The 21,372-nt window shown below is 42.9% G+C and overlaps 1 protein-coding gene across 2 annotated transcripts in view; it reads left to right on the top strand.

Annotated features, from left to right (window-relative positions):
• The window catches only part of sbf2 (SET binding factor 2), a 156,444-nt gene that overhangs the window by 69,612 nt on the left and 65,460 nt on the right, over positions 1–21,372 (top strand). For both annotated transcript variants that reach the window (XM_080730700.1, XM_080730699.1), the window contains exons 11-16: positions 2,739–2,852; positions 4,827–4,955; positions 6,672–6,770; positions 7,391–7,598; positions 9,161–9,270; positions 10,790–10,939. In XM_080730700.1, the coding sequence (XP_080586826.1) occupies positions 2,739–2,852; positions 4,827–4,955; positions 6,672–6,770; positions 7,391–7,598; positions 9,161–9,270; positions 10,790–10,939 (810 nt within the window). The remainder of the gene's footprint in view (positions 1–2,738; positions 2,853–4,826; positions 4,956–6,671; positions 6,771–7,390; positions 7,599–9,160; positions 9,271–10,789; positions 10,940–21,372) is intronic.

Consider the following 21,372-nt stretch of genomic DNA (forward strand, 5'->3'; position numbering starts at 1 on the left):
ATGAGAATATGTAGGAGCATCATAATATAAAGAGCAGCCAATGGAGGAATGCAGTGTATTGAGACAGACACTGTTGATAAATGTGTAGAAGGATGGCTTTGCTAATTGTATATTTATGATGAATACAAATTATTTGACATAAAAATTAGGTGAATAGAAATATGGGGATTATGTATGTGTTTATATGCATTTGTGTTAGAGGTGGGCAATGATTCATTTTTTAAATCGCGATCAATCGCACTCCAATCTTGTCGCGATCAAAATGGCTCATTTTAAGTCTGCCGAAGGCAATGATCAGTGGCGTCCCTGAAAATCGCAGGGCCCCCCTAAAATGATGATGGAGTTCTATCCGTCTGTCATTCAATGTTATAGGAGATAGGCCTACATAAAGGTTTCCTGTGTAAATAAGCTGAAAAGCTTACTAGGATCTTCTTTTAGTTGACCTTGTACCAGGGAACTGCACCGTCATGAAACTGTACTTTTTCCTATGCAAATTTATAATAAAGTATTCAATCAATCAATCAATCTCTCTCTCTCTCTCTCTCTCTCTCTCTCTCTCTCTCTCTCTCTCTCTCTGGAAAAAATTGCACATGAACTCTGAAGCCGCACTGAGGGGCTCCAACACGACCACTCTGACAAGCTAAATGCTGGGTGCAGTAAATATATTTCTCTGCATACAGCCCAATGAGCCCGTAATATTAACAGCTACATTTTTATTTTATTTGTAGGCTATTTATTTATTTTTATAAAAAAATAAAGTTAATTTTGTAAATATTTTTTTACAGTGCAATGCCTCGTTTTTTGCGGTGGTCAGAACCAGAACGTTTTTTTTTTACAGTGTAGGCTACTTTGTGCTTCTTTGTCGGAGCTGCTGCTGCACTTCTATCAATGGATTTACACACGTTTCTTTCTTGCACAAGTTGCACATGTGATTTATAGGGGAGCATAACAACACGGAGCACTTTGACCAAGCAGCTTGTTTTGTGTTATAATGATGACGGCACTGTTCACAGCAGTCAGAACATGGTAGGATGCGGCTTGAAAACACTTTTTAAGGCACTCACTAGCTCGGAGAGTGCCAGCACACAGGTGCAGCCAATGACAGTGTGACATTAACATGCACATTGTCATGAAATATACAGCCAGACTTTAGAACGCCTCTGCCTAGACAACATGTTGGCTGCGGTCTAACAAAACAAGGCAGCATGTCCCCACTGATCTCATCGCGCATGCAGCTCCCAGAGGGGGTGTAAAGTCGCGCATGCGTAGATCCTGTTCGCACTGGACGACGGTGAGTGAGGACAAGGCATATGACAGACAATGCTGTATATTGGAAGCAGCTGACACCGCTTCAAAAATCACACAAATCGGTACACAGTATCTCTATAGTCATGTGATCAAGACAGATCTGTCCAATATTCCATATTCCATTTCCATCCTAGTTGGCTAACATTGGCTTCCAAAGTTTGCAGGATTGGTCTGTCTTGAAGAAAATGCCTCAAATCATGAACGCAGGGTGCGATTTCTGTGAAATTTTGCACACACATTCCCACTAAGCCAAGGAACACATTTGTTTGGAACAAAATGCCTCAAATCATGAATTCAGTGTCTGATTGATGTGAAATGCAGAAGAAGACATTGCACCCTTTTCACATTGGACTATTATAGCGCCACCAGGAGCCCACAATAACCTACCTGACCTGGTGGAGACCTGTGCTCGGAAGATCACTGCTTCTAGTTGGATTCTGCTTTTGTTTCATAACTCTTTTGTGCATGTGTGTGGCTTGTGCATTCCTTTTGGGGACCCAATATGCCCTCAACGATAGTAAAACCGGCCCTAGTGGGGACATCTTTCTTTTTATGAGGGAAGCGTAATTTGTATGGTTATGAAAGAAAGTTAGGTTTACCATTAGTAAAAGATTTAAGTTGGGGTTAGGATATGGCATTTATAGTATTGGGTGAAGGACCCTGTACACAAAGCCACAATAGCTATAACTGTAAATATATCATTTTGAAAATCATTCCCTTAGGGTCCCAGAGTCCGCACCACAGCTATAATGACAACAGTGGTGAATGATATATTTATAGTTATATTTATGGTGCTTGGTGTGGGAGGCCCATCAGGGTGAGGGGTTAAGGGTTTAGGGTCACTTTCGGGTACCTAGTTGCACCCAGTCAGTGCTCATTGTGAGTGCAAGGACCTGGGTTTGAATCTGGCCCCATTTTTTTTTGCATATCTCTCCTTTTCTGTTCTTGGTCTCTCTACACTGACCAGAATCAAAAGGATTTAGTTTTTATCGCATTCCTAAGCCAGTCATCAAAGTATTAGCTTAGGAATGCGACATAAACAAAACAATATCCATGAATTCACGTTTTCATGGGGTGAGTAATCAATAGGAAAAGAGAGAATATTGTTTTCTGTGAACTATCCCTTTGAGGAAAAATATATATATTTTAAAGATTAGGTTTAGGGTTATAGATGGGGATCTTGAAGTAAGGGTTAGATTAGTCAGTGGGGTAAGTAAACATGACAGATGATTTAAAAATAGCATTTGACGCCCCAACAAGGTTAGTAATACAAACGTGTGTGTGTGTGTGTGTGTGTGTGTGTGTGTGTGTGTGTGTGTGTGTGTGTGTGTGTGTGTGTGTGTGTGTGTGTGTGTGTGTGTGTGTGTGTGTGTGTGTGTGTGTGTGTGTGTGTGTGTGTGTGTGTGTGTGTGTGTGTGTGTGTTTTCCAGGACAAGGAGGTGAGGGCTGTATTCCTCAGGCTATTTGCACAACTCTTCCAAGGCTACAGGTCTTGTCTGCAGCTCATCCGCATCCACTCTGAACCCGTTATTCACTTTCACAAGGTAAGATAAACCATCCAGTGCTATGTGCAAGCTTACCCCGTTGTGAATCACATGAACCCATATTTCTTTCATTTGTTTAAGCTTGTTTGGCCTTAAACACGATGACATTAAAAATGGCAAAGCTGTCAGTTTTGTTATTTTTTAAACAGACACAATGTTCTTCCTATTTGCCAAGAAGGTCTTGGTCAGCGTCCTGGAACAAAGGGAATTGCATGAGCGGAACCGTCAGATATAACTTTTAATGTGTGTATATTAGTTTGATGTGTTTTCCTTACAGCATGACTACACCATTATGCTATCTGTTTTCTTGTTGATATTAGCTTGGGACAGAGTCCTCTAACCCAGGGCAGAGCTCAGACCACGGGCCATATGAAATGTATTAGGTTTACATTTTTGTGTTACACTGGGGTTTGTGTTTGTTCGTGTCTGCGGCGTCTCCGTGGTAACGTCTCAACATGTCCCGTCCCTTTCAACGTACCCCACATGGCTCAGATTATCCACAAACGCCCTGCTCTCTCAGTTGAAGTCAAAAGAGCAGAGACATAACAATCACAAATTAGGAAGAAGTAGATGAAAATTGCTTGCGTGTTGTGTTGTTTGTTGTCGTCTTGTTGCTAGATTTATCTCATTTCCGTGCATGCAGCATGAGAGCTTCGGCTTGTCCCTAATTTTGGCGGGGACATAATGTTGTTCTGTGGCTTGCAGAGTTTTTCAGATTTATATTTATTTCACGCACATTAGAAAGGCTATGATGGCAGGGGTTCGTAAACCTTAAATGCAAATTGTCCATATGAACGTGATTATACAGTGCTTTCCTCTGTGTGGTCCTGTAAATCAGGGGTCTTCAATGTTTTCAGGCCAAGGACCCCTTAGTTGAGAGAGAGATGAAGCAGGGACCCCCACAATCTTTTAGATTCCATAATATAGTTTCATTGTTTGACAGCACGATCATCAGTGTATTTTGGATTCATGTCAATTTGTATTTTCAGATATTTAACCACTTGAACCGTCAATACTTAACTCATTGAGTGCCTATCCCGAATTAGTTCGGGATATATGATCGTATCACAGGGTGCCTATCCCGAACAAGTTCGGGATATAAAAAAAAAAAAAAAAAAAAAAAAAAAAAAAAAAAAAAAAAAATTTTTGGAAAATTTTTTTTTTGAATTTTTTTTTTTTTTTTTTGGACCCCATCAAATCTGGTGAACATGATTTCAATCGCGATTTTGCATGTTCCACCCCCATACAACCCCATCTAACATACAGGGCAGCCATTTTTGTTTACATTACATGTAAAACATAAGGGCGATTATCTCAAGAATGCCTGAACGGATTTCCAATCGGATTTGTTTGTTTGAAAGCTGTGAACAAACTGCACAAATCCACTCTGGATTGCATTGGATTTTTCAGAGCTCATTCTTCTCTGTTTTTTTCCCATGCATGAGGTGTGCAAGGTTTAATCATGGCTAAGTTGACGAAAATAAGGCTTCTAAAATGCTTGGTAGCCAATAGCTAACTTCAAGCTAACTTCATCCTCTTCCTGTACATGCAGTCATGCACAAAGGAAAGTGTTCAGGCAAGTCATGGCTGCAGGGCTTCTGCATATACCAGCATATCTCTATGGGATTTTCTCTGGCCACTGGGCGCCCTCTAGTGGTGAAAGGGGTGGCACTAAATGAGTTAATAAACTTGACCTTTCACTCTGTATTTAATCTGTTCTTTTTCCCCTCTACACCAAACCTCTTTTGCCAATCTACAAGCTCACAATCTGCTATATTTGGCTAAAAATCTCAGAATATGGACGCTATGGTTGATATAAAGAATAAAGAAAAAAGGTTTCTATCAAAGATTTGGAGGACCCCCTGTAGCAACTCTGAGGACCACCTAGGGTCCCGGACACTCTGTTGAAGACCCTTGCTGTAAACCTTCTAATTGTGTGCCTATCCCTATCTCCTTTGACTGTACCATATTCAGACTGCCTTCTTGGGCCAGCGAGGCCTAATTGAGAACGACTTCCTGACCAAGGTTTTGGATGGCATGGCGTTTGCTGGCTTTGTCTCGGAAAGAGGCCCGCCTTACCGAGCCTGCGATCTCTTTGATGAGGTACTGGACTTAAATTATTAGATATAAAAGATAAAACTCTCTCTTTCGGAGCGAGAACTTTGGGGGGGTGGGGGGGTAAAAATACATAATTTTTTGTATATTTTTGTGAATTCATATACAAGTTGTAAAAATAATAAAGAAACCTTGAACAAAAAAAAAAAAGATAAAACTCTGACTTGAAATAGGGAACAATACAAGAGAACAAATGAGTGTCAGAGAGTTTACAGAAGGGAGTGAAGTAAGAAAATAGGCATATACAGTACACCTGTAATGTACAAGCCAGCTCCAAGGACAACTACCATTGTTATCATAAGATTTCAGCATTAAGCCTAAGTTATGCTCTAGTCGCATGATGGCCACGCGCCAAAAATAGCTGACCTACAAGCTCACTACGCGTTGCAAGCTTGTAGGTGGGCTATTTTAGCCGTGCAACACCGTCGTGCGACGAAATATAAATCAGGCTTTACACATTTGTCACATTAAACAAGCTGATAGCTCATGGGAATGACTCATGTGACTTATTAAACTGGAAGGTGAAGAGAGAGGTCATCCAGTGTTAAACATTCCATAACTCACTGCTGTCAGGTGGGAACATTGTTATGTTCAAAACGTTACCTTTCAGAAAATGGAAAACAATAACCTGTGTTGCAATGGATGTATGTATTACATGGTCACAAGTTAATACATTTCATTATATGACACATTGTGAGCTTGTACAGTAGATCATCTATTTTGCTACAAATGACAATCGCATAAGTAGTGAAGCATAGTGAAGTATTAAAATAAAATAGGGCATTATACAAAGAAGAAAAAAAAAACATGTTAAGGAAGTTTTCTCCCCGACAGCAATGATAAAGTTATCACTTGCCGTCAAGGCTGGACCATATTAACCTTGTGGCCCTTTCACTAGGTTAGGTCAGTAGCACAGTGGGATATGGATGCGCTTAGTTGACCTTCAATTCAATAAGTCTCAGTTGGGATCAAAAGAATGTTTTGGGCCAAATGAAATGTCCCATTTGTAGTTTGTCTTGAAAATGAACTGTACTTTTTGTTAACAGATTTATTTATTTTTAATGAAAAGCTGTCAACACAATCACTAAATAATTGGATAGAAGCTGATAGAGGACAGGCCCTCTGGCAATGCTGTAAGTTGGATGGAGTACGTTGAAGTGATTGTGAATAAACAATATTTTTGATTAGATAATTGGTTCAGGAAAAAAGGTTTTGTACACTGTATAGTTGCGATGACAGCCCATACTTATGGAACAGTCAGAAACCTACTCTGTGCGCTTTAGATACCTGAATAAAATGATATTGTTACACAGCGTGTAATATGTCTTCTTGTTCTCCTGAACCGATTTTTTGACAAATGTCCCAGTCACTTGACTACTTGGCTGTCATTAACTTCAATATTGAACCAACCATTGAACTTCTGGTACTGGTTTGCCTCCCAGTGAAAAATAGCATAAAGGGGCACAGCCAAGCCTCGTTATCTGTTATTTAGAAACAAACTTGCCCCCAGAAGATAAAAAGATGATGATGATTTTTGCAAATGTGTTATTGACTCTTATCTAGCATTTGAAATTGCATGCATGATATTCTGAGAATGAAATTGAATACTTTTGTATTGTCTAACAGCCCAGTTATTTATTTAAGATTGCATTTACTGTGTGTGTGTGTGTGTGTGTGTGTGTGTGTGTGCGTGTGCGTGTGCAGCTGGTGGCCTTTGACCCTGAGCGCTTTAAGGAAGAGGAGATGAACCCTGTTCTGATGCAGAAGCACATGAGGGAGCTCTCTGAACAACTGTACAAGAACGTAAGATCTTCCTCATCTATTCTAATGTTATTATAGTGTCCTCGCGATGCAACTGCTCATTTCTTACAGTGTCGGAAAACTACTTACTCACTCTCTGACAGTATTTGTGTGTGTGTGTGTGTGTGTGTGTGTGTGTGTGTGTGTGTGTGTGTGTGTGTGTGTGTGTTTGTGTGTGTGTGTGTGTGTGTGTGTGTGTGTGTGCGTGCGCGCGCGCACTTATAGATTACTATACATACGTATGAGGGTCAAATGTCCCCCCAAGTATAGCATAATTTGAGAAATACACTTTTCGTGGCCCTCACAAGCGAAATGGTTGTTTTGTGGTTACATTTATTTTTGGAGTTAGGCTTACATTTAAGAAAAGATTCCAGGTTAGGTTTAGTTAGACATATACGGGTTAGTTAGGGTTAGTGTTATACCTGATTTATACTTAATTGTGTGCTGGTGTTACATTACCAAAATGGCAGGTATGCAAAGCGTCGCAGCACAACGTGTTGTGAGCTTGTAAATCATTATTTTCAGTGTGTGACACCAGACACCGCACACTAAGAATAACTGTAGCTTTAGTGTGTACTGTATCTATGTTAACGTTTTAATGCATGTGCCTCTTTGTCCTACAGGAGAACCCCAACCCCCACATGGCATTCCAGAAAGTGCCTCGGCCGTCAGAGGGCTCCCACCTACGGGTGCACCAGGTGCCCTTCCCCTTGCTGGAGGACGCCAAGGTGGAGGCCTTGATACAGGAGGGCGTGGCCAAACACGCTACGTCTCTGGCTCCGAGCACGCGGCCTGTAAAGAAGTGCGTTGTTCCCGCTGGGCCACCAGTTGGTATGTCACAGCAAACAGTCACTCTGTATCATAGCTGACACAGTTTAACCACTTAAACAACCCTCTAGTCCAGGGGTCTTCAATGTTTTCAGGCCAAGGACCCCTTAGTTGAGAGAGAGATGAAGCAGGGACTCCCACTACATATTGCAATAATGTGATGGCGGATGGTGTGATGGGGATTTTCATCGATTTCATAGATAGACTCATCATAGACTTGTTTGACAGCGCTGTCATCAATCAATGTTGGATTCGTGTTAATGTGTATTTTCAGACATTTAACCACTTAAATAGTTGATACTTGAACTTGACCTTTCACTCTGTACTTGATCTGCTCTTTTTGACCTCTACACCAAACCTATTTGCCGAAAATTGGCGATCTACTGCAAGGCGCTGAGAGCTTGTAGATCGGCTATTTTTGGCAAAAGTTCTCCTCATAATAGTGATCAGAGGATTCAAGTTGTTAATTTAAAATAATTATCCTACTGTATCACACAAAAATTTGGCAGCCCCCTTGTAGTAACTCTGAGGACCCCCTAGGGGTCCCGGACCCCCTGTTGAAGACCCCTGCTCTAGTCTTAGAGAAACGGACTTGAGTTACTTACAACTGTACTTGGATAGTGGGAAAATAACCCTTTGAAATTCAAACATCCATGATGATTTCTTATCAGCTTAGGAGACGAACACTTGAGAATTTTAAGTTGGTTATCACTAGTAAGACACCTCAGGGTGACATGCGACCTCAGGGTGCCCTAAAGGGCGAGGTCGCGCCAATTCTTGGCCATCTGGCCAGTTACTCATATATGGAGACCCCTGCATGATAGTCAACAATGTTATGTCAAAACATGCCCATATATGGACATTACCAAATATGGGCATTCCCAGATATGTCCTTAATATTGATAACATAATATCCTTAATAATGTCCTTAATATTAAAAATATAGGAATCTCCATATATGGGCATAAAACGTATGTTAATTAGTAAAGCCAAGCAGGGCCTTGGCGAGTTAGGGCCTGGGTTTGATGCCTGGGGATCCCCATAATATATGGGCATAAGGGGGTACCCTAACAGGGCATCAACTGTGACATCACAGGTGATATCAGAGTGACAGTATGAATATCCAGGGTTTGATCTTTGATGAGGTGATGTCACGTGACATCACTTCCTGTATGGAAAGACATGTGACATCACTTCCTGTACTGAAAGACGGACGGACAAGCTACAACATTTCTCATGGTATACTGCGACCTTCGGTCGCAACAAAACAGGGAAATCTAGTAAATCTTAAGATATGCTTTAAAAGAGTGTCTTCAGTAATGTCGAGTGTAACAGGATTTGTAGTCGTGTAGTCAATGTTCCTAGACTCTACACACCAAAACTCAGATCTGAAGTTGCCGATCTACAAGCTTGTACACTGCAATCTTTTTGGCAATTCTCCACCCAGAATATGGATGCCTGGATTCGAGTGGTTACAATTTGAAGTTAACCCATTGACTCTGTGTCACTGATGACACTGTACTGTACATACCTCAGTGTTGTTTTGTTGGTTATTGACTTTCTAGTGTCCCTGGGGGGTAAGAGCGGATCGGTGTTCAACAGCGCTCGTCGCCTGGAGGTGGTGAGGAGCTGCATCTCCTTCATCTTTGACAACAAGACCCTGGAGACGGAGAAGGTGATGCATAGCGTCTGTCAGCACATGTCTTTGATAAAGGCTGCGCACACGCGAGCATATATCCTCCACGCTGAAGCCATGATGCAGGCCGTCTGCTGTTGTAGATCTCTCTGCACCTTCCGCATCCTAATACGTCCCAGCTGGCACACTGACACAGAGACACAATGAAACGCTGACACTGAAACCCCATAATCTAGTGATTATCTTCACTAAACAATGTTATTATTTTAACTCTAGGGTTAATGGTATTGCTCTTAGGTTAATGGTACGTGTGGATATATTATATTGTCCTATTGCTCGTGTATTTTTTTAAATTTTGGTTTATCTTAAAACATTTACGTTAAAAAAGAGGACAGTTTAAATTTCCCTCTGTTTTGGCCCCCAGTGTGTGAGCCCATGGGAACATACTATTCAACTTGCTTGAAACAGGACAGCTGCCAGACCAGTTTCTTTATGTACCCCACTGGCTCAATATGGGAGTTATATAATGCAAGCATGCATCCCTATGCGAATGCAAAAATGCATAGCATGCGCTGTGTAAATCTCCCTTTTGCCTGTAAACCCATCACCGCCACATGGTCAATGTGAAAACCATTAGCCATACAGCAAGCCAACAACTTCTAACCATGCAATGTTAACGGTGATAGATGGGTCACTTGCTTTATATTTCCCTGAACATCGCTACGGTATATAAGGTGCCTGGTGGCTCAGATGGTTAGTGCACATACCATATCATTGCTGTCAGGCAGAAACCTTGTATCTCCATATCTCCATATTTCAACTTTTTTATGTTTTTTTTTCTATATTGATGCCCTACTTCATCATGCAAGAGTGTTTCACAAACCTTGTGAAAATAAGCGGTCTACAAGCTCACAACACGTCGCATCACAATGTTAGAGAATCCGATAAAAGTCATTGTGAGTCTCTGATCTTAGCAATTCCTTTTATCAATGCTGGCATTTTATTTTTTATCAGTTGCTCATTGCAAAACAACGATGATGCTGCTGAAAATAGAAAGGAGCATTTTCATTTATATTAACATGTTCAGAATGTCATTAGGCATACAGCACATGCAAGCTTTATTTCTGCTGTTTCGTGTCAGTTCAGACTCGGAGAGATAAGAAAACAGTTGAAAAGTAGGCTTATTGTTTTTCCACGCTGGAAATTGATCAGGAATCAATAAAGGAAAATCATAGCGATAATCAGAAACTCTAATGACGTCGGTAAATCTTATCATGTCGTTCCCATCCCTATTGTTTCCTGTCCTATGTTGCAATGATCATCTACTGTATATACGTGTGTCCTTATAAGTAGGGATATTCTGTTTATATGTACAGTATGTATATTTCTTTACTTTAACTATCAAGCCTGTCGTCTCTGGAATCCTCTCCCTATCCATATCCGAGAGTCTAGCACATTCAAGAGTAAACGGAAAACACATGTTTTGTGATATTGGGCGATAATAAAATGTGACTTTGACTTGACTTAATACTTTTTTTTTCTTTTCTGGCTGTTACAGACCTTGCCAGCTGCACTGCGGGCCCTGAAAGGTAAAGCAGCTCGCCAGTGTCTGACGGAGGAGCTGAGTCTACATGTCCAACAGAACCGGGCCATACTGGATCACCAACAGTTTGATTACACCATCCGCATGATGAACTGTGCCCTGCAGGTGGGTCAAGTTACATGACATCCCGATTGGGCCTTTCTGTGTTAGTGACATACAGCTGCTAGTGCCTTTGATCCCTGCGCAGCTGTGCTGGTCCCTGGCCGCTGTACTGTACAGTACCTGCCAACTACTTAACACTAGAACTAGCGCTATATTTATTATTAGTACTTACACATTTTTGTATTAATAGTCCTATATAAATTAATATTCCACTCAAATTTCTAGGGATGTGAATATACATTTCTTGTGTATGGAAATGTATCGAAGTTGGAGCAGATTGTGCAGGCATTTAGGCTTTAATTAACACGTTCCCCGCCATTTGTAAATACCTTCGTACTCTCATATGCCTCTGTCTCCATAGACTTCCATGTAATTCATAGTGCACGGATCATGCACACCCATGCCTAGATCATGCACCACGTGTGTGTACATTGCTCACAGCTTTCAAACAAAAAAATCCGAATGGAAATCCGTTCAGGCATTCATGAACTAGCAGCCATTATGTTTTCCTAAAATGTAAACAAAGATGGCTGCCATGTTTGAAATATGGGGTTGCTATGGGGGTCAAACATGCAATTTCGCGATTGCTATCATGCCTACTTCATTTTTTGGGGTAAAAAAAAATTCTCTGGACTATCGGGCCTAGCAGGGAATGAGTTAAGCAGCTAGCTGTTGCAGGTACTGTAGGCAGTAGGAAGGAATCTTAGACAGATAAACCTGCACATTGCCACTTGCACGTTCCAGAGGGCAGGGTTTCCCGGCAGCACTTTACAAGCCAGGCGCTGTGCCTGGTCTGACATTTTTAGCGCCCGGCCAAGACGCATAGCGAAAAGCCCTAAACGTCACCAGTGCATGCTTGTTTTCATCACATACACACGTCCAGAGCAGCCCACCGTCACAAATGTTCACCGGGGCTTTAGCGGTGCGCGGAAGAGATGTAGATTTCTTTTAAAACCACTATGGTACATTTTGCGATTTGGGACTAATATACAGTTTACAGTAGATGGACTTCACATTTCGCCTACACCATGCTGCGCTGCGCCGCCGCCCGCGAGCATGTTTCTCCTCACGGAGAGGAGAGGAGGAGAGGGTGGCTGGCACAATGCAGCCCTGCCCTGAGCGGCTCAGAGTTCGTTTCACGGGACTTTGTGCGGGTGCTCTATAAAGCCTTCCGTGTGAAAAGCTTTACTATTTACGTTGGTTTAATGTGTAAGATTAAACATAGCAGCGCCAATACCACGTTACCTAACGCTACGACAATAGTATAGCGTCCGATCACTGGTCATCACCAGCACACAGTAGCACTAGCAAGCTAGGTAGCTATGTTATTGTTCGTCATGTCAGACCAACGTAAACCTGTTACCCCAGTCAATACATAGGCTTCAAAATAAGAGCCGATCGGTGGACTTCAAAAGAAAATAAGAACGATTGGTACTTAAATGTAAAGTAGCCTATAAACAAGCTCGCCAACGTTTGGTTTAGCTGTGTGATGCTGTGAGCTTGTAGATCAGCTATTTTCAAATAGCAGATGTACAGGGTCAAAGTAGCTAAACTGGTTTTGCTACACAATGTTGAATAAATGTGAATAATGATAGCATAATGTAGTTGCATTTTCCTTTTTCACACCAACTCATTAATATTTTGAGGGCAAAAATGATAACTGATTTAATCAAAAATCGAAATATGTTTTGATTTGTTTGTTATAAGCAACTTCTCTCTCTTATTTAACTTCACTTAATATTTTGAGGGCAAACATAAGAATTAATATAATAAAAATTAATCAAGAAATGCATTTTAATTAAGCAAATTAATTAATTAACACCTTCTAAGCCAAGGGGAGCCCCTTAATGTTAAAACCGTACTATATCGCACATCCCCCCAGGGACTCTCAGCCACGTCGCACATTCCCGGACTTTGTCTTTAAAACCGGAATAAAAGCTTTTGATCCGAAAATCGGCGATCGTCTAACCTTCCCTAGTCACCACTCGTGCACTGATGGCTCATGCAGACCGTGCATGAAGCAGAGGTGACGTCAGCGCCTCTCCTTCTCCAAGGCACCTTCCACCCATCCGTTTACTGTCTACACACTCGAGCTCCTCCTGCAGCCATGCTTGGGGCTATGTTAGCGAAACTTTTCAGGTCTGTTCTTCAGTCACACATGGACTATTTGCGGGGACATTTACGTGAAAGGATCGCGCACGCGAAACGCACGGGGACATCGACGATCGGCCAAAACCCCCATTCTATCCCAACGGAGATCGAGAAAATCATGGTGAGTTACTGGCCTGGGGGGAAAAAAAAAAGAAAAAACAGCGGCGCTGTTCAAGATGGAGGGGCTGCGGGGTCATGTTTATAAACATAATATTATGTCTCAGATCACAATACAATAATAGAAATTTCACGGCTAATCTACCAACCCCCATTCTATTTCGGACTGCAACGTGTTAATTAAGCAAAATTTTCCTTTGCTTCCCCCCTGGTCAAGACTTTTTCCTGCAGGAAACCCTGGGGGGTAGTTTATTGAAAAGAGAACGTTTCGGTCGAAGGTCTCACGACCGAAACGGAATCTGTCTAAGATTCCTTCCTACTGTTCTGTTACCCACGCACCTGCCTAAGAGGAACTGGGTGTGCTAAAGTCTTCTCTTCACAGGTGCTGTAGGCAAAAATGTACCATGGTTCTAGACTAGTGTTAAAGAACCATACAGGAGTTAATTGCATGTTTCAGCTTTGAGACCTCAAACACTCAAATCGTCACAAACAGTCCACATTTCCAGTCCTGTTGCCTGGATGCCTCTGCATTTCTTTTCATTTGTGCAAATATGGAAGACAGGTGTCATGTTACTGATGTCATAGTACTGATAAAATATGTTTTGCCAATTGACCATTCATTATGAGTAACATCATAGACACACACAGGTGCCTAGGATTTCAAGCCCACAATTGAGACATCATTCGGCATAAGGGAGAATTGTGTCCCATAGCAAGCCCCTGCAATCAATTCAACTGTAGTCCCTGAAGGCAGCAAGGCCGTTGATACCATTGCCTTTATCTTAATCTCGGGAGCCAGACTGTTGCCTCTCACAATTTTCAAAAGCTTCCGTCGTACGCTCTGGAGCATGGAAGCTCTGAAAATGATCCGAGGATAAAGAGCATGTGTTGCCTCCTCCCCGCTTCCATTTCGTCTTTACAGCCGTGCAAAATCAAAAGCATATTATCAAAGCATAATATAGCTTACTGCTTTTCAGAAATTGAAATTCTAAAGTGAATTGTAAAGATATTTTAAAATATGTTTTTGTGTACGGAAATGACAAACAGATGACGGCTTCCGTTCTGGGCTTTCGGGATGTGTAGTTCCAGACTAGCTTTAGTAGATTGTGGAATAGTTGTCCGGCTACATGACTACCTTCATCGAGAAAGTTATAGAGTGAAGAACACCTCCCTGCGCTCTTGTGGGTTGAGCAGCAGTGTTATAGACTGAGGAACACCTCCCTGGTTGAGCAGTGTAGATTGATAGAACAAAGGAGTGCTTGAACAGTACTTTATTTTTCTTGTAGCCTGGCACCCTAAAGCGCCTCCTAGAGGGCAGAACTTGGTACTCCTCATGTAGGACATGAGAATGCCGCTGAGCAGACTCTGTATTGCAGGATGCTTTGTATGATGGAGCAGACGATTCATAGCATCCTTCAATACAGAGGCTCAGTCGGGTTCCATGCACCGGCCTCTGAGATCAACTGAACGCCAGGACTCCACAGCTTTCAAGAGCATTCGTGTTGTGATTTATTTTTCATGCGCTTAAGCTCTTTGACAAACCAAATAAGTTATATGTTTTGTGTCACTTCGGAGCTTGCAGCTCATAAAGTGTCAAGTGAGGCTTCATTCAATGAGCTGTGCTCGGGTCTAGAGGTAGTTCCTCATGTTTTACTGCCTCGTGTCGCCCCTTGGCAGGGATTTTAATGATTTTGAAGCGTGGCTTTTATGGAGTGACTTTGGATTCCAGACATTCTTTTTACCAAATGATAGAGACTAGGGAACCAATGAATCCTGCCATCTGCTTGGACCTGGTCTGTTGGAGTCTGTTGGAGACCGTTCCACATTGTCATTTTCTCTCTTAGAAAATTGGTCAGGAGGAGGTGAGGCCAGGATGGATGCCTTGGCTGATGCACTGTCTACGTGACAAATCAATGTCTTAAATCTTCCAGTGCCTCCAGATGTAGACATACTGTACGGAGTAAGGACTGGGTGTCTTGGAAAAAGCTGTGCCATGCTACCTGTCTGCATCTGCAATTTGTATCACAAGTCTTCCAAGTCCAGGAGCAGAGATTAATAATATTGTTTCTGTTACTGAGGAAACCTTGTATCTCCATTTCAATTTTTTCCCTCAGTAAAATTAAGCCCTACTTCACCATACTACAGTACCGTGTCACACAAAAGTAGCAAAAAACAACATACATTTGATCAAATAATAACTTATCCATTAGAACCCATTAGAACACAGGTTTTTTTTTATTTCCTGAAAAGTAACAATTTTGGATATACAAGGTTTCCACACAACAGTGACAATAAGCTGATTTCACAGTAGTCTGCCTGTAGTGTTGCAGCTGTTGAAAAGCCCCAGAGTGACAAGCAGACCACCATTAATGTACTGTATATTCATCGTTTCCTGGCCCCTCTGCTGAACACTGACATGTTCTTAAAAGTACGGAACAATGCAATCTGAATGCATACCATTTAGATTGCCTATTATGCCGCTGCTATTTGATAGCCAGACTGCAAGCGTGCCTGTCGTCTGTTTTTTTACTCAAGAAAATTAGATCCTGATGTGTAAGCTTTTCTAGGAACAGATGAGCGATATGCTACAGAATCAATTCCACAGCCAGACAGACTGTAGGATGATTTTTTTTTCCTTTTCTTTCTTTCTTTCTTTCTTTCTTTCTTTAGTAACATTGCACAGGGAATACTGAATGCAGTTAAGAATGACATGAGGCAATACATGTGCGATGCCTGCAGTATTAACCTTCACAGTTGATTACTGGAGAGAACGAACAGCCACATGTGTGTACACACATCAGGCCTGTGGCATCAGATTCACAATGTGGGATGGTTTACCTCCATATAAATTGGCACATTGTGTACTATCACGTCCTGACCTGGTTTATTCAGGGACATTTCCTTGAAACTGGTTTCAGTACGCATCCTGAGAAAGGCAGGTTGATCATACGCTTTACCATGGCCATGAGAGAAGGTGGCCCATTTAATTTCTCCCTGCACCTTATTTTGTTGCCACTGCCTACTGACTCGCCTGCCAGTGAGGAGCCCCCACAGGGAGGACAGAACACCCCCATCCGCCACAGAAAATTGGAGTACAGTATGTGCAGCAACACAGATCGATCACTACTCCCTCCCCTTAACATAGACAATTGTGTTCATATAGATGCCCAGATGTAGCCTAGTAAACTGTGCAGTGCATCTAGGCTAGCCCAGATGCACTGCGGTGGATTCAAACACCTAGTCTCTGCAGTGGAGTGGTAGGTACTTAACCCGATTAGGAATGGTAGCAAGTTTGGTAATAAGTAACTATCTAAACTACTTTTAGATTGTACTTGAAGGATGGAAACGTAGGACAATCTCGTATGGCCATTGGAAGGTTTTTATTCCATGTCAAACAACCCTGTACTGAAAAGGACATTTTGTCCGCTTTGGTTCGTCTGCGCTGCACTTTGTAATCCCCTCTAGTGGTTGACTTAGTGCCCATTCCACTAATAGGCTTCCTCTTTATAGATAGATACCTTTATTATCCCACAGGGGAAAATCAGTTGCCCAGGCAGTTACAAAGAAGTAAGAAAAAGGGGGAAAAAGCAAGGCACAATAAAAAGAAGAATATAAACATAGTGTCAAAAAGCTGTCACAAAAAAGAAGAATATATACATAAAGTGTCCAAGAAACATTCAATGCTCATAAGTGTCACGTCACACACAAATAGCAATACTCAAGTGTCACGTCACACACAAATAGCAATACTCAAGTGTACATAAGTCAATGCTAGTTATTAACCACTTTAGCTCTGTTTTATACCTCGTCAGACAACAGTGGCGCAAATAGCCGATCTCTACAAGCTCACAACATGTCGTATTGCAATGTGTTGGGAGCTAGATACGCTATGTGTTAAATAGAGAGGGTTTGGACTGGTTTCAACACCGCCATGGTGACACCGGTAAGAGTGTGAAGAGGAGGAGGACCACCAGGATATTATATTTTAAGGTCATGGTTTATTCTACAACAGAAAAAGAACAAAGTAAAGTAACACGTAAAGTAACACATAAGTACAAAGTAACAATAGTATCACATTAATATAAAACAATTAGGTGACATAGGAAACATCAACTACAAGGCAACAATCATTATGGCAACATCATCAACTACAAAACACCAATAACAACAAACTCACATCATTGACGCATGACCAGGTTTATGGACAAACAGGGCTCTGAAGGTGTTCTCTCTTGGGCTGCTGACAATAGAGTGAGGGCACAGGCAGTATTTATACACACCTGGGCCTGATTAGTTAGAGAGTTCAGGTGTGATGTGTGAGTGCAGATGAGAGGTGGGGCCAACCATGATGATGGGCCAGGGGGCAGGGTTGCTGTTCAATATGACTTTTGTACAGCCGCCCCAAATACGCGAGTATTTACCCATCTGAAAGTCATATTGGCAATAAAAAAGTGGTACTGCCGCCCCGTGAGAACAGATTGGGGCTGGGGGGGGCTCAGGTGGTGGTCGAAACTGCAGGGGCCCACCTGCAGGGGAAGGTGGAGACCGAGGAGCCCTGGCTGCAGGAGGAGGCGGTGACTTAGGAGCCCTGGCTGCAGAGACGGCACCGAAGGAGGAGCCCCGGGCGCTGCCGAAGGAGGGGCCCTGGGTGCTGGAGGCGAGACAGGAGGTGGAGCCCGCAGCACTGGAGGCGGCGGAGACTTCAGAGGCCGGAGACTCTAGGAGGCCGGAGCAGGTGGAGACTTCAGGAGGCCTTAGGACTTCAGGGGAGGCCTTAGGAGGAGGAGACTTTAGGAGGCCGTAGGACTTCAGGGGAGGCCTTAGGAGGAGGAGACTTTAGGAGGCCGTAGGACTTCAGGGGAGGCCTTAGGAGGAGGAGACTTTAGGAGGCCTTAGGACTTCAGGGGAGGCCTTAGGAGGAGGAGACTTTAGGAGGCCTTAGGACTTCAGGGGAGGCCTTAGGAGGAGGAGACTTTAGGAGGCCGTAGGACTTCAGGGGAGGCCTTAGGAGGAGGAGACTTTAGGAGGCCGTAGGACTTCAGGGGAGGCCTTAGGAGGAGGAGACTTCAGGAGGCCGTAGGACTTCAGGGGAGGCCTTAGGAGGAGGAGACTTCAGGAGGCCGTAGGACTTCAGGGGAGGCCTTAGGAGGAGGAGACTTTAGGAGGCCTTAGGACTTCAGGGGAGGCCTTAGGAGGAGGAGACTTCAGGAGGCCGTAGGACTTCAGGGGAGGCCTTAGGAGGAGGAGACTTCAGGAGGCCGTAGGACTTCAGGGGAGGCCTTAGGAGGAGGAGACTTTAGGAGGCCGTAGGACTTCAGGGGAGGCCTTAGGAGGAGGAGACTTCAGGAGGCCGTAGGACTTCAGGGGAGGCCTTAGGAGGAGGAGACTTCAGGAGGCCGTAGGACTTCAGGGGAGGCCTTAGGAGGAGGAGACTTCAGGAGGCCGTAGGACTTCAGGGGAGGCCTTAGGAGGAGGAGACTTCAGGAGGCCGTAGGACTTCAGGGGAGGCCTTAGGAGGAGGAGACTTCAGGAGGCCGTAGACTTGGAAGGAAGCCCGTGCTCCGGAGGAGGCGGCGCCCTGGGCGCTGGAGGAGGAGTGGTGGCACTGGTGGACATCATGTCTTCTGGGCTCCTCTCCAGCCATGGCGATGTTAAGATTCTCGGCGTCGAAGGACCATGTTAAATAGAGAGGGTTTGGACTGGTTTCAACACCGCCATGGTGACACCGGTAAGAGTGTGAAGAGGAGGAGGACCACCAGGATATTATATTTTAAGGTCATGGTTTATTCTACAACAGAAAAAGAATACATAAGTACAAAGTAAAGTAAAGTAACACATAAGTACAAAGTAACAATAGTATCACATTAATATAAAACAATTAGGTGACATAGGAAACATCAACTACAAGGCAACAATCATTATGGCAACATCATCAACTACAAAACACCAATAACAACAAACTCACATCATTGACGCATGACCAGGTTTATGGCCAAACAGGGCTCTGAAGGTGTTCTCTCTTGGGCTGCTGACAATAGAGTGAGGGCACAGGCAGTATTTATACACACCTGGGCCTGATTAGTTAGAGAGTTCAGGTGTGATGTGTGAGTGCAGATGAGAGGTGGGGCCAACCATGATGATGGGCCAGGGGGCAGGGTTGCTGTTCAATATGACTTTTGTACACTATGTTAGCTGTTTCTGGAAAGGTTTTGCCTTTAACGACATGCCCAAAATAGTGACACTAGACCATACCAGGGTATGTGGTCAAAAGAAAGGTATTGATGAGTGATTTGGCCACCTTGACCTCTTTTGCGAGGTCATTCAAACCCATGGGATCTTGGGACCTTTGGAAAGGAGTTTTTGAGTAATATCTTTACACGTGGTGAATTTGGGATGGACTATGATGAATATGAGATATAATATGGCAAACATTTCTCTCTAACTTTATTTATATGTGTCATTTATATTTTACCTAATTTCTCCTATTTCATCACGACTGATTCCAGGTATTCATTTCTGGTTCTGCACTTGGTCCCATGTCGATGTTGAGAGATTAGTCTCTTATGGGTCAAAAGATATAAATAGTTCATTTACATGCCAGTAATTATTCTCAAATTCTTTGTCACTCCTCTTTTCAACGCCCAACTATCAAAACCCCAAAAGGATACTAAGAGCACCATTGCCAGTTAATTATGTATGTGTGTGTGCGAGAGAGAGAGTAAATTATCCCTTTGCACCTAACAAAGCCAAAGTGACTTATGCTGTAAAAATGTTGCATGTACTTTAGATTGTACAATGACAGCGTGACGCCTCATTACAATGTCAGGCGTGCATGTCCCTCACATTCCTAATGACATCATTATTACGAGGCCAATTACAAACTTTTATGGAAAAGTCAGCTTGTGGCTGCAGGGAAGGAGGAGTTCTGTTGTCTGTTAGCAATCAGCATTAGCCTTACAAATGTTTGCAGGGGAGTACAGCAGCGGGAAGTAGTATGTAATATAGAAATGCATGTCAGTACAATAGGCCAAAGGTGAGGATTTGTGAAACATGTGGTATATGTTTTTACATAAGCTATAGCTTGTATCGCTTCAAGAATGCTGATGTGCTCTCATACAAGTAGATTATGGCTGCACAAACTCGCTTATTCATTATTCATTTTCCTGTCTAACCCCTTTATAGCCTCTTTAAAACCACTTTCAACCTGTCGTCTGTCATTATCAGGCAAAAATCTTTTCAAACGTTTATCAAATGTCCAAAACTTGTGAAGCGGATCGGCAAGCTGAAAACATGTCATGATGCGTTGTGAGCTTGTACAGTAGATCGAACATTTTCAAAATGTTCACGTGACACTGACATACGATTAAGTGTAAAATAAGGGATACTGTAACCACTTAAACTGTCCAGTAAATGGCAAAAATAGGTGATATACAACACAAGCTCAAAACACATTGAGCTTATACTGTAGATGTGCTATATATTCTCTCTCTCTCTCTCTCTCTCTCTCTCTCTCGATGTGGATAAGTTGTTATTTGGTTTGATGTGGTTACTGTAAGTCTTTAACTTAAAGCTTAGTGTCATGTGTCCTACAGTACAGCATACAGCAATGACCCTCATTAAGACAGTCCAGTCATTAGTGGATGTATGTGTTTGTGTGAGCGTGTCCTGGTCAGTGCCCCAGCTGTTGCAGGTTTGGAGTGAACGTTGCGCAAAACGCCATGTGGGGGGAATGAGTCCTGCTGTGGATGTATCCTGGCATCCCAACCATTTCCTGCCAGAAAGGATTATGGGCCCTCTGTGTTCTGCTCTCTTATGGCTGTGGGCCTCATGATGGTGCTCAAAAACATGCTCCAAATGGCAGTTACTACGAGGGGGGTGGGGGTGGAGGGGTTCACAGGAAGCGGTCGGAATGGCATGGAGTCCATGAGTTCTGCATGATCTAGAACTCCCTTTTTAGTTTTTGCACGAGTCGTATGGGCGATCGTTTACGCTTAAATGGTGTGAAATACTTGGCACCTTGTGCAGCTTGCCTCGTTCAAAAGTGGGCCACTGTTCATATAACGTACGTAAGCCACCCACGCTCTGTTCCTCCCTCTCCATTCCGGTTCACACGAGAGTTCTAGCAAACATGTTTGTTCTTAAATTTCACGTCGTACATACTGTACACT

This window comes from Nannobrachium achirus, assembly GCF_963921795.1.
Source record: "Nannobrachium achirus genome assembly, chromosome: 7".
Lineage (NCBI taxonomy): Eukaryota > Metazoa > Chordata > Actinopteri > Myctophiformes > Myctophidae > Nannobrachium > Nannobrachium achirus.